This window comes from Spea bombifrons, chromosome 2 (genome assembly GCF_027358695.1).
Source record: "Spea bombifrons isolate aSpeBom1 chromosome 2, aSpeBom1.2.pri, whole genome shotgun sequence".
NCBI classification, from domain to species: Eukaryota; Metazoa; Chordata; class Amphibia; order Anura; family Pelobatidae; genus Spea; species Spea bombifrons.
The window spans coordinates 107,482,002-107,496,129 of NC_071088.1; the positions used below are offsets into that span (position 1 = coordinate 107,482,002).

The 14,128-nt window shown below is 40.1% G+C and overlaps 1 protein-coding gene across 1 annotated transcript in view; it reads left to right on the forward strand.

Annotated features, from left to right (window-relative positions):
* The first annotated feature begins 11,827 nt into the window (after positions 1 to 11,827).
* The window catches only part of RGCC (regulator of cell cycle), a 9,640-nt gene continuing 7,339 nt past the window's right edge, over positions 11,828 to 14,128 (forward strand). The window contains exons 1-2 of the mRNA XM_053455472.1: positions 11,828 to 11,964; positions 14,085 to 14,128. The exon at positions 14,085 to 14,128 is cut by the window's right edge and continues 130 nt beyond it. Of these exons, the coding sequence (XP_053311447.1) occupies positions 11,931 to 11,964; positions 14,085 to 14,128 (78 nt within the window). The 5' untranslated portion in view covers positions 11,828 to 11,930. The remainder of the gene's footprint in view (positions 11,965 to 14,084) is intronic.

A 14,128-nucleotide genomic window follows, 5' to 3' on the forward strand; every position in this document is an offset into this window, starting at 1 on the left:
CATAGTTTACGGGTATGTCTGAAACCTACTGCCTCTTATAATACATTGAGGCCAACTTTGGCACCAAAAGCATTTAAGGATTAATTGTCCAGAGTTAAAATAAGTATTTTTTTGATACCTAGGAACGTTCTGTCCGTGTTATGTACTGTTTACACATAGACTCGCATCTTGTTTACATGTTGATTGTCAGTGGACATTTTCAGCTGGAGACCTTTGGTAAAAATATCTTCGTAAACCATTAATACTACGTTAGGTCAGACTCAGCTGCGTCAATGCAGTGTACAGAGACAAAGTCTCATAGAAACCATTCAAAGACAGCTTGATGTGAGTAACATGGCAGACTGCACCCCTGATGTGTACAGGTCTGATATAAAGCAAACCACCCTGCAGTAACAGGAGCCTTTTTTATACTTGACATTCCCGCCATATCTTAACTGTAATTTCTCTATTTCAGTTTACCCCACAATTTGTATATTCATATATATTGAGCCCATGTTCATACATGTAACAATATTCGCTGGCACTGAATATAAGGTTATTTTTTTATTACTATTTTTTTTTTTTTTAAAAAGGACTGGATTAAGGAAAGAACAGTTTTTGTATTTATTTTTTGTGGTAGTTGTACATGGTCTTCGTACAACAACTAGCAGTAAATTAGCTGCTAGTGATATGATTTATCATTGAATACAGTTATATATAGAGATTTAAAGATAGGATTAATAGATTGTAAGCGCTCAGTACAGTACGTCTTAAAGCGACGGTTCCTAAAAAAAAAAAAAAAGGAAAAGAAAAAAAGAATGTATGTTAAAGTACACCAAGTATTCCAAATGAAAACAGCTGGTGAAATTAAACACCGGCACAGAAGCTTATGTTGCCTCATTTCAATAATTTTAATTAAGATCTGTGCATCTCATTACTTTACAATTAGCATCTAGAATTATTCCCATGACCTCATCAACAATTAGTGTGGGTTGCTAATGGTGGAATGATATGGTTCAGTGACACACAACACAGAGCAGATTGTGCCATCAATTCCTGGTTAGGACGGCAGCCCTCTATGTTGAGTCATCATCAAAACTGTAATTAAACCATGTTTGAACTGGGCACAAACACTGTTTTCTTTCCTGGATCGTAACCATTGTGGGTTGGATATGTACAGTTACCCCCAGAAAAGCAAAATATGCAGAACACTATAATTCAGCTGAAGTTTACATAGCATATGCAATTTGGGAAGCGATAAATACAATATTTAGAATGTATCTAAGTAATTTTTAAAAATATTTCGAATTATAATTTCTAGGTTTTTTTTCAACAAAAGAAATGAACATCTAGTGTTATTCAGGGATCAAGATCAAGTTGGGCCTGGGAACCCCCAAACCGGAAAACACATACTAACACACAGACTTGTACTCACTCTAACCCACTTCTATCTTTCCTGCAACACCAAAATCTCTGCAATCCACAATCTTTAGCCAGGCTCCTTGCAAGATAGAAAAGCTTCAGCGGACACACACATACTAACACACAGACTTGTACTCACTCTAACACACTTACACATACACATCTTCTCCCCTCTAACACACACACTCATGCTAACACCATGCATTATCATCATACTCATCATCATACTCGGACTCGCATACTCTAACATCATATGCTCATACATGCTAACATCATATACTAACGCAGATGCTATCACCATAGAGTAACACACACCACACCGTATGCTCACACATGCTAACACCACACGCTATTATAAAAACACTCAAGCACCATATACTTACACACACACTATCCAACACCATACATATACAAAAACGCACAGCTATTCCTCATCCCCTTTCCCATAATCCTTGCAGCTCACACTGCTATCTCGCCCTTCAAAAAATAATTACAATTATATAATGTAAATAATATAATAAATAATAAAGTAAAACCAAACACAATGCAATCAATAAAATTATAAATATGATAATATCACAAATAATTACATGAAATACAAAAATAAATAAATGAATAATATAATTATAGCTGCTGCAAGCCCAGTGAAATATATGCATCAAGTTAAAGCCTGCTTGTGGCTACCTTGTGTCTGCATATGCAAAGCACTGAATTTCCCCCTTCTCTGCATACAGTAGTTTTACTGCATGCTAACACGTGCGCCATCTTACACACACATTCATGCTTACACATACACATTCATACTAACACACATACACTTAGACATACACTTAGATATACACCCGCCCTTGCTGCCTTCAATTACTCTGCTGGGCACCTTGGATACTAGGCGCCTAGGAGCCATGAACCCGTGGCACCTACCTTAGTGCTCCCCTGTTGGACTCTCTGGAAGTGGCCATCTTTGCAACAGGTGGGTGAAAGAGGAAATGGTTTACCCAAGTGACCAGTCATGTGGTACTTTTTGAGTAATAGCTTCTATGAGGGTACAGCTACCATAGAAGGTAGTACAGTTACATAGAGCTCTTACCACATTAAACTGATATGCCACAGCCTGTACTTGCTCTCGGTGGGCCATTGGCCTTGTGGTCATTTTTACACTTGCAGACAGCTTGGAATCACTTAAGAGCTTGTAAAAACTTGATTAAGTAATTTAGTCGCTTATGTGAGTTTACACATTTCACATATTGCACGGTAGCATTATAGTGATGTGATCCTACAGAAATGGCAGATATGGGAACCCTGTGTACAACTCCAACAGTATTGTTTTGTTTTTATCCTGAAATGTTAATCAATGAGAATATATTATAAATGATCGTCATACCTTTAATCTCCTCTACCTGAAGTTTGCCACATATTTGCTTCTCGTAAGTATGAATGTGATCAAAGGATTCCTGAAACAGACTTGCTTCTCCCATCACTTGGCTCTGGTACAAGATGAGTTCGCTGTATTCATAGTCAATCTTGTTAGGAGGAATCTAAAAAGGATCAAGTGTTTCAGATATGAGAACGGCAAAACATTGCAAGTGACATTGCAATTACTCCTAAAAAGAGAAATTCTGAGGGTAGCTTGTGTCGATGGACATGGTGAGAAATCCCCCCCATCTCAATGCTGAGAAGTAAAGGCAGACACTTATCCATCATCATATACCATCAGGGAGGAATCTGATTGGCTTCAAATTTATTCTGCAGCATGACAACGACCCCAAACATACAGCCAACGTCATTGAGAACTATCTTCAGCGTAAGGAGGAAAAAGTAGCCCTGGAGGTGATGGTATGGCCCCCACAGAGCCCAAAACTCAACATCATTGGGGCTGTCTGGGATTAAATGACAAGAGAGAACAACTGAGGCTTCTTAAATCCACGGAAGAACTGTAGTTAGATCCCCAGAGATGTTGGGAATAATTTACCTGCCAAATTATTTTTAAAAAAGACTGCGTGCAAGTGTCCCAGGAAGAACTGATGCTGTTTTGAAGGCAATGGGAGGTCACACCATTGATTTGATTTTTATTTTTCTTCTGTTCATTCACTTTACATTTTGTTAAATGATAAAAATAAACCACTAACATGGCTATTTTCTAAATCCTTTTTTAACATCTGCCTAAAACCTTTGCACAGTACGGTGTGTGTATATATATATATAATATAATAAAACAATAGTATTATTTCTGATAAGCAAACATGTCTATCCTTGTACATAAAGGATCTTACTCATCTGTGTTTCATATAGTCTAGTGATTATGATGTTGTGCTATGGAAGCCAAAACACAAAAAAAGAGAGCTCTTCTTTCCCTTAGCAGTGACTGATTCTTGTGCCACATGTATAAACACAGAGGTGTGAAGATGAGGATGGGAATGCCACTTGTGGGCTCTAAGTGTGCTAGAAATTGTGAAGAATTGCAATGTGATCATTATCTGAAACAACACAAAAGTGCAGCTGTAAACACATTACCAATGCTAATGTATCGGCTTTATTGCTGCCAAATAGTTCACCTGCAGTTTACTCCACAGCGAGGTGTTAGATTTGGCACATTACTGGTAACTTAGAACAAGTCTGTCTGTTTAAGGTCAGGACAAACCAATGCATCTCTCCGTTCTCAGGCTCTCAGGAATGCCCGGCATCATGGGCTCCCACATTTTATCAAAGAGCTTGTTTCATTTTCTCGCACAATGCTATCTAGACAGAAATACCGTAAAATTCTGTGCACGACAAACGCAGAACCTGCTAGTACATTTGGCAGCCAAGCTAAGGATTGAGGCTATGAAAAAATGTATCCAGCAGCTTATTCTATCCGTTATTCCCACCTAATGTTAGCCAACTTTCTAAACAATAGGTTTAATGATTTTTAATGTTTAAGATGTAAACACCAGTACATAATACATGAATACATAATATCAATGACAGAAACAACACAACTAATTCTATAATCTTCTCTTTCGCTGATTGTACATTACAACCTTTTATAGCCTTTTTTAATATAAAATACATAGAGGACATATTTATGGTGGAACTCTTATAAGTAAGGGATAAAAACATAACAATACAACTTTTTCCAACACTGGTAAATAACTACACTCATTGTCTCCCTGAAAGGCAGCAATAGAGCTATATTTTCTAAAAGAAATCATTAACATACAATCTAGGAATATAGCTTATATAAGTAATAGTTCTTCCTTTGAGTGCTATTAAAATGTTTTGCATTTGATCTGTATCTCCGGTTATAGAAAAACAAGACTAGTACAAAGTGGGAAATACAAAACTCAGACATCTGACGCACATACAGTCATGATCTAAGTATTCTGCATGTTGTGTGACATGACACATTTAGCCCACCAAGGGTGCAGGTTACTTAGGAATATTAGGTGACGGAAACATTTCAACACCTCATTCTTGGGATCGTCTTACATTTCAACAGCTTTAACCTCCATAACTCATGAATCCATCCACCATATGCTTTCTTACAGATACTTTCTTCAGATACATTTCATCGGAAGGAAAGTGCTTTGAGGTTCCAAAAGCTTATGCGACTCTGTATATTTAAGCATAATAAAAGGTGTCACCTACAACTAAAGACTTAATCTTCTTTTGGACCAATACAGCTATACTCACTTTCCTTATTACAGACCCGGCGTGATAGTGAGCAAGCTCCCAAAGCTATTTCCGCACCTAATCGGCATAACCTTGCACCGAATGACCTGGTATGCAGTAAAGTTCTACAATGGGGGGTCCTACAGTATGTCTGTATTAAACAAGTCCCGAAGAAACTAAATCATGCTTCAACAAGTGATGTCAAAGTGATTTTTGAATGTGTGAATGTAAACTGGATAGACGGCAACATAGAATTGGTCCTTTTTCATCTGCAAGAACATTAATAGACCTGGGCACGTCAGTGTGACTGCTACAGATTCCTGTCTCGGTATGCAGTCAGTATGTCAGAAATATAAAAATGAAGAATGGCATGAATTGTAAACATTACCTCACTTGCAGACACATTATTTGTAGACACAGAGTGGTCTCCTGGCAAGTTCTCTTTTAGAATCTCTGGGACCTGCTTCAGAAACATGATCAGTCTGAGTTACATGTGAGACACACACACACACACACACACACTATATTCTTAGTAAACTAGGGGGCAAATGCTTGTGATAAATGCCATAAACATTAACTGGGCTTTTAATATGGATTTACAGTATTGGTTGTGTGCCTTTTACATTTTATTAAAAAATGTTATTCATGACTAGGAGGGGAACACTTTTAAACGAATGGGATTGTATACAGTATATAATTTTGAAGAATGATGGGCCAATTCTCCATCCCGCTTTTATATGGAATGACCTGGATCTCCATACTATAATTTTAAACCCTAGTCTAGGATTTTGGTCGATCCAGAAACAGGTCCAAATCAGGAGTCATAGCCTTACCATATTTCTTTAACACTAGAATGGCGGGGAACGCTGAGTATCATATTTATTAACCCCTTAATGACAAAGCCCGTACATGTATGGGCTCAAAATGCATTGTTTTCAATGGGTATAGGGACCGCCCATTGTCCTTAAGGGGTTAAATCATCATTAAATAAGTGTTCATCAGATGACAGCAGCGAAAAGATCTTGGGACCAAGATCTGGAAATGGTTGAAAACATGTATTTTAATAACTATACCTATTTGGTCACTTCCTTGGGGGGGGGCAGTTTAATGACCCATGTAGCCTCATCAATGAAGGATGCATATTAAAGTAATACTTTCTGTGCATCCACATGCAGGGTCTCATTAGAGCCCCAGATCCTCTGGTGAAACCCAGCAATGGAGCTGGATGGCGTTACGTTGGCATCATATCCCATTCCCAGCGCTTTGTCTCAGAGAGTTGTGCACCATAGGATGAAATACTACAGCGCTTTATGCATTGGAAAAGGCCAATTTATTCTCGGAATCTCATCAGTAAGCCCCGCAGAATGGCACCAAAGTAAAATCTCTCTATATTTTATTAAAAGCTCTCCCTCAGATTGCTTTAAAGGCTTGTGTGGTCTCGTAACTACAGAGGGGTATCTAAAAAAATACTGGTGACCATCCGCATGGAGACCCTGTTAAAAATAGGAAATATTACTTGTGCTATGTCACGTCCTGATATTGCATTACTTGTCAAGAAATCATTACTTTGCAACCAGCTGTTTGAATAGCGTTAACACAGTCACATATAAATATCACTTTCACATTGCTAAGTAGGTGGGTGATGCCTTTGATAGGTAATCACATCAAGCCTGACTATATCACCGACAGTCTTCCGTGTACACAGTTTTAATCAACAGGGCTGGTCAACTAAACACCTAACATACCTTGAAATGTACACTGAGTTTTATTTTAAATGGACACAAATGCTCCGATTTTCTGGACATCAGCAAGGGTAGTCACGCTAAAGCCCACCCAGTGATCTCCTTCTATCCTCTCCTCTCATGTGAGCTTACAAGACTTCTCAAGGGCAGCCCCTATCCTCTGGAAAGCCCTCCCCCGCTCTATCCGTCTTTCCCCCTGCCTTTATTCCTTCAAAAAATCCCAAAAAGAGCCACTTCTTTAAGGACGCTTACACATTAACGCCCTTCCTCCTAGATTTCTTTAGCTCACCTTTCCTATAGTCCCTCTCCTGCAATACTTATAGTAATGTGGCTGCTCCATCCCTAACAACGGCACTTTTACCTATTGTGTAATACACCCTAACTCCCTCTAGATTGCAAGCTCTTTGAGCAGGGCCCTCCTCACCTGTTGTCTCTGTAAGTCAAATTGTTATGTTACATACTACTTGTTACATCCTGTCTACCCATTGTACAGCGCTACGGAATTTGATGGCACTATATAAAACAATAAATGATAATAGTTTGAGATACATGGCAAAATGGACCCAGAGGTTCAACCACACCACAAAATGCTGCTCCAGCAGCATTTAAACACAGAGCAGTGGCGTATGACATCATATTACGGAGCTCCACACTGAGGTTTCAGTCACCCCTCATGAAATTCTCACTTATTTAATGCCTTAAGTCATTTGTAATACTGTGTGTCTAAAGTCATTTTATGCCACAAATGTCAGCCAGTTTAGACTAGTTATAGCCAAGCCTAGTGCAACATTTTACAAATAAATAGGATTTTTGTTTTAAGCAAATTATCTTGCTTATATGGCTATAAATACTGGGAAGTAGCCATTCCCTTATATAATTAGATTACGCTACTAATCCTTCAAGTTGCTTAATTCCTCTAATTGTCGCGTGGTATGGGTAAAATAGGAACGTTGGAATACCCAATGCAGTCATCACCCTTTTTTGTAAGGTGATGCTATTAGGTAATTATAACTCATTCTAAACTGCCTCCCTCTGGAGACTATTAGTCTCTGATCATCTGCTGCCTTTTATGACATTGCGGAGCTGAGCCTGTGACATAACGTTATTATCGGTAATGACTGCAGAATGCAACCGGCACAAAGTAGAACTAGAAGGCTGACAGATTTGTTATTGAAAACATTACTTTGAAAAATGACTAACAAGCCAGGAAAATAGTGAAATGGTATGTAGACATCATTGTCCACTTACACCACATATGGGAAGGTCTGGGAGGGTAGAATGTCAGCACAGGTTCACTACCAGTCCACTAAGGAGAACCTAGGACTAGTCTCTCTAATTATGTACATACAGGTGGTGAGAAGCGAAAGGAATAATATGAACATCCTTCATTTAGTTAATAAGGTACATTTTTTTGTCATTCATATTTTTTTTCCTGGAAACACTTAATTGTCACATAACAAATAGACAGACACTAATAGTTAGATAGAAACTACAACAAGATGTTTAAACGTTTTTGTGTTTTATGAAAGATCTGCTAATTTAGTTTACTTGCTGAACGTGATAGAGAGGGCAATCAATGTTTTGTCTAAGCAGAACAGCATCTTTAAGAGGCTTGCAATTGTCTCTGTCAAGAATGAATTATCCTAAAAACCATATATAGAAGGTAGCATGATCTTTCTGATAAGATCACTGAAGTATGTGTGTGAGCTGTAAGTGTAGAGGTCTGGGAAGTACTGACTCACACAGAAGGACTAGTCATATCTACGTGTCATACATGATTAGTGATGTGACACTCCAGCCACGATACTGGTTTGAGTGAGTTTTTCATTGGGGGGTTCTAATTAAATCACCACCACGCATGTGCAGGAAGGAAGTGCTTCCACTAGTTTTAATGGCAGCACATTTGTGCCAGTGATTGGCTGCTCCAAGCAACCAAAGAGAGAGACAATTGGACAGCAAAGGACGAGGTGTGCTGCAGTTCCAATGCTGAAGCTTCTCCTACAGGATAGTCATTTTCCCCCAACATGTAACAATTGCATAATAAAGTACTTGAATGAAGTAGCATCCAGTTTCGGTACCTCTTTTACAAATAAACAAGAGACACTTCTTTATTTTAAAATTTTTATTAAACGTCAGATATGGAATTATTTGTCCGCGGTGCGGACTTAAAATAACTTCAGCACCGCAACACTCAACCTTTATTAATATGTTACAAAGTGTCAAATATTATTAACACAACCAATTTGACACAATATATATCAATAATTTATTGTAAAATGAAAGCAAACATAACCAATTGTAACCATTTAATAACCACTTAATAACCAAATTAATAACCAAATAAGTAACATGCTGGTATGGGCATAACCACCTGTATCCCTGCTGAAACTGCCGGCGTCCCCTAGCGCGGCAGTCACATGACCATACGATTCACAGGGGCACATGCCCCTGGAGTGTCCTGCACTTACACCTCTGTGCACCACAAGTAACCATACCTAGATGGTTAACTCCTGCACCGTACCAGCTTAAAAACCAGAGTACCCGGCAAAATGCCAAAATTAGGGGAGGGATGGGCGGGAAAATTTTCTTTAAAATGATTGCCCCTATAGGCCACGACCCTTCCTTATATACCCCCCAGGGAGGGTAATTACCCCCTCCCTTCTGGCCCTGCACGTGCCACCAATACTTAACACTCTCAGTGCCAAAATTTCCGCTTAGTCATGCCTTAACCCCTTAAACAGGCCTGACCATGGGTACCTCGTCCGCACTACATTCATGTGGCCCCTCTGTCCAATTCTTTCCCTCCAGGGCTGTTCTTTAATGTGCATTATGGTGCATACCCTGGTGTCATATGACATTGGATCCTGGCACCTCTCAGTAGGTGGTAATGATGAGCTACTACAGAAGTCTGGCACATTTTCAAAGCAGATCTGCCATGTCCCCAACTGGCCCATTGATTGTGGGGTGCACTACTGACCCAAATAAGACAAAACCAAGCACCAAATATAATTTAAGGTTTTTACAGCAGGACTACATGATCTACCATTGAATTCTATGATGATATTGTTACAGTGATCCTTTGCAAATTTTGAAGGTGGCAGCACTCTTCCCAAAAAAGGCATTTCTGAATACATTTTTCTCTTGGAAATCCGCTTTTGCAAGAGGTTAGGGGAAAAGATTTAATCTTTTGCTTGCATGTATTCAAACAATATGCTTTCATCAGCAAACATGAAAAATAATCTGTTGATAAACTGGGAGAGTCCGACCTCAAAGGGTTCTGCGGGTGGGGCGAGGAACTTCGTAGGATACGAAGGAAGGCCGCGCATCACCATTTCAATAGACAGAGGCTGCCTAAACACACCTATTAAAATGCATCAGTACCCTGCGATGTATGTATACAGTTTATGTGCATGTTTCTTGCAAATAAACTAATGTTTACAAACTGTGGTCAGACAATAAGGTGTGAAGACATGGCTTGGGGAGTCAGGGTTCTATTCCATTAACTCGGAAGTTGGATTTGAAACAGCCCCGAGGCAAGCCATTCCAAGCTATTGTAATTGAAGTGTAACAGACTGGACCCACACCCAATGTCTTCCCATTATCAGAACACAGAATGACAGGACTCGTCACCTGTGAAAGCTACAGGAATCTTTACTACCGTATATCCTACGATCCTCCAGTTATACACACACATATGTTTGGGACATTTACAGATGTAAATGCTTCCAGAGGAAACTCCCACACATCATCAAAGCTCAGCATCATAGACGCCCTTATTATTATTAAGCAAAAACAACACTTAAATAAACAATATACAACATAAACAATAACATGAACACATATACGACATACTACACATGAAGCGGATCCACTATTCTTGGGAGATTGCAGCAGAAACTGAGTGGAATGCTTGGGAAAGGATGGTCTGATTGTAGAAGGGTTACGTGCAAAAAGCCGGTGGTCGGTCAAACAACTGGTTTATTCTCAGAATTGTGGTTCTGGGGTATTAAGTGGATAGACTGATTTTAGTGAGTAATTAAAGTTGGAATAGGTTGGGGTGAGTGTTACAGAACGAAGAAGAGAATTCCAGAGAATATGAGCAGTGCTGGTTAAGATCCTGGAGACACAAGTGGTAAGACGTGATAACGGTGAGGAGACATTTAAGTGCGGGAAGAGCAAATAAGGTGGTTAGGAGTGAAGATAAGAGCGGGGATATAGCGGTGTACAGTATTGTTAAGGGCTTTAACTATATCTTCTTCTTCTTGTACAGTTTAGCTGTTTATGCCCTGAAACAGACATAGAAATATAAACCAAAATGGGGTAAACGCTGGATGTCTACCAAGAGCATGCAGTGTTTGGTGTCCTGCCATACATTGTGAACCTGAGGTGAGCGCTCCATCAGCCCAGTACCTGCATATCTGCGGATCCATGCAGCAATTATATTGGAAATTGTCTGGAATCTCTCACATTGGGAGACATTTAAACACATTGCAGGCCTGAAAACCGCCATTGTGTCCCTGTACGCGCCAAACAGTGTATATGTAAACGACATCAACACACAACCAAAAAGAACTCCTTCATGTTTTACCCTAATTAACAGTATCTGGACATCCGCATTAGTGCTTTCTCACTGGTATATCACAGCACACACCCTACATGAATAAATGTGAGTTAGGAGTGTATTTGCCGTCTGAAGCCCTAATTACAGCCATTTGGTAAGCTGACTCTCACAGACGGGCTATTAAAGCGTTCCCATGAATCACCATAAAGGACAGTAATGTGGACCTCATGCCGTTTATACAGATTATTAAGTCTACATGCACCATATAGCTGCCATAGGGCGTAATTATTCGCTCCCGCTACGGTAGCCTTTTAGCCCCCTCTAGCCGCACACGTGCGCGTCACCACAACAACACTGCCCGACTGTAGTGACAACAGTGAATGGAACTGTCCCGGTCCGCCCACAGCGTGACGTCACCCGCCTCCATAAAAAGCACCGTAACCTCCAGGCGGGCTGTATTGAGACTGTTATTCGTGGCAGCTTCTGGTGCGTTTGCTATTTCGTTAGCGGTTGTGCGGCACATCCCGGCTCGCAAACTCTGAGCATTTTCAGCACCAGGACCCTTTTAGTCTGGAGCTATGAAGTCCCCCAAAGTGAAGTCCTCTGGCAGAGGTAAGTAACCCCCAGGAGGGGGCATTAGCTGGTCACGTAGGGCATTCCCACGGGTACAAAGAGCGTCATTGGTGTATTTGCCGCTGTGTAAACTTCTCACCTCTGTGCTAAAATGCGTCTCTGGGCTATTTAGCGCTAATCCAGTGTCAATAATTACCTGACTGGCAGCGGGACTCTACCGCGATTAACCCCACCATAGCTGTCATTCTAATAACGCTTTATACAGGACAGATGTCTAACGTGAATACTTAGTTTAACTCCCAGTCTAAGTTTTGAAAGCCTGGTAAGAATGATAACTGTATTGGCTAACTGTCTAATAATAATGGATTGCAAGCTTTTGGGACTGTCTGAGTCTCTTCTCCATCAAAATGAACCGAATCAGCTTATAGGAAAGAACTCTTTTCCCTCGCTCGGTGACCCTTTAAATGCCACAGAAGTCGTAATCCCATTGTGTACACGTGTAAGGGTATCTGGCACCGTGTGCTGCTTGGCAGAGGGTGCTGTGCACTTTGTACAAGGACTTCACTAACCACCGGGGACTCTTTCACTGCCAGCCCGCCGGTCACGTGTGTGGTGTCTGATCGCGGGTCCCGGCACGGATACATTCGATACAGGGTTTCAGGAGATGCTCGTGTTCTGTTGGCTCTCTCTGCCTTTGTCCCCTTTCTGCTCCTGCTCTGTTGTGAATGGCTGGAAGCTTTGCACCGTATGGTGTGACTTATTCTTTAGGTGGAGAGGACTGTGGCTCCTATGTTTTGAATAATGGCTACCGTAGTGTATCATTGTCAGGACCCAGTGGCATTTAGGCTGGTCCTACTCCCTACACCCACACGCTCCATCGGATCTGCGCTCTGTGGCTTTCTGGTTACATGTCGCTGTAGATGAGCTTTTAGTGGAAAGTTGCAAACTTTCCTCCACCTGCTTTAATTCTCTGAACGACTCACAGTGTCCCAGACCACAGACAGTGACTCACACGGACTCTTCCCCATTTACACAGAGCACGCACCCTTACACCTCTCATCATCCCTTGTATGAAGAATGGAATTGTGTCCTTAGATTGATGGACGTAATGTTTAAAAACAAAAACCCAGAAAACAGACTATGTAGCAAATAGTTTCTTCTGTTATTACTACTTTGATCACACTTTCCAAGCTCATCTTTTATTTTGACGTTGGGCTATCATCAATGACACTCCACAAGTGGATCTCATGTCCTTTGATCTACTATACAGTAAATTAAATAAACCAGAGATATTATATATATATATATATATATATATATATATATATATATATATATATATATAATTAAAATAAGCTGTAGTGTGTAATAGAATCCACTTTGTGTAGATCATTTGGAATGGTACCTCAACTTCCTCTTTTAGGAAATGTGTGATAATTTCACCATTTATCTTATCCCTTCCCTGTTAAGTTGCTTGTCATTTTTTTGCTTTAAGCAGCCTTTGCAGTAGTAGTTAAGGAAAAGGTCAGATGGTACATGAAATTGATAAAATACTGGCGCTGCCACAGGCTGGCACCAGTCTCGCCTGCCACAATGTGGCACTGTACAAGCCATAGGTGTTTCCTATAAATTAAGTTACAGCCACATGTTATGATGACTGTTCCCCACTAAATGAATCTCATCATTTGATATCATTCACTTAAACTAAACTTTGTTGCTGTACACTGTGTACAAATTATTGGAGTAAAGGTTTCCATATGTCTGCGTTACCGATGCTTTTTTTGACCAGCTCCAATGCAGTGATGAGTATAAGGCAAACCGTTATGTGTGTTCTCCCGACGGAGGGGGACCTCCTTTAAGGATAGCCTTGCTCACGCAGATTCTCTATACCATCTTAAAAAGCACATAAACAGGGATTTCTGTTTGTTCCAGTGCTGCATTCATTATGTAGGATTTAACAAAGCCTATTGATTTCCCTTCTTTCTTTCTTGTACTTTTGAACACCTTGAGAATGCTCCACTAGTTAGTATTCGTGATCAGTTCTCTTTATACAGGCTTGGCACAATGTTTTTTGTGTGTTTTTTTTTTAACTGTATGTTTAATATAACAATGGGTAATAAGGCTTTGCCTAATTGTTTCTTCTTCTTCTGTTAAATTAGTGACTTTAATTGAAGATGACGATTTAAACGAGGTGCTGTGCGAA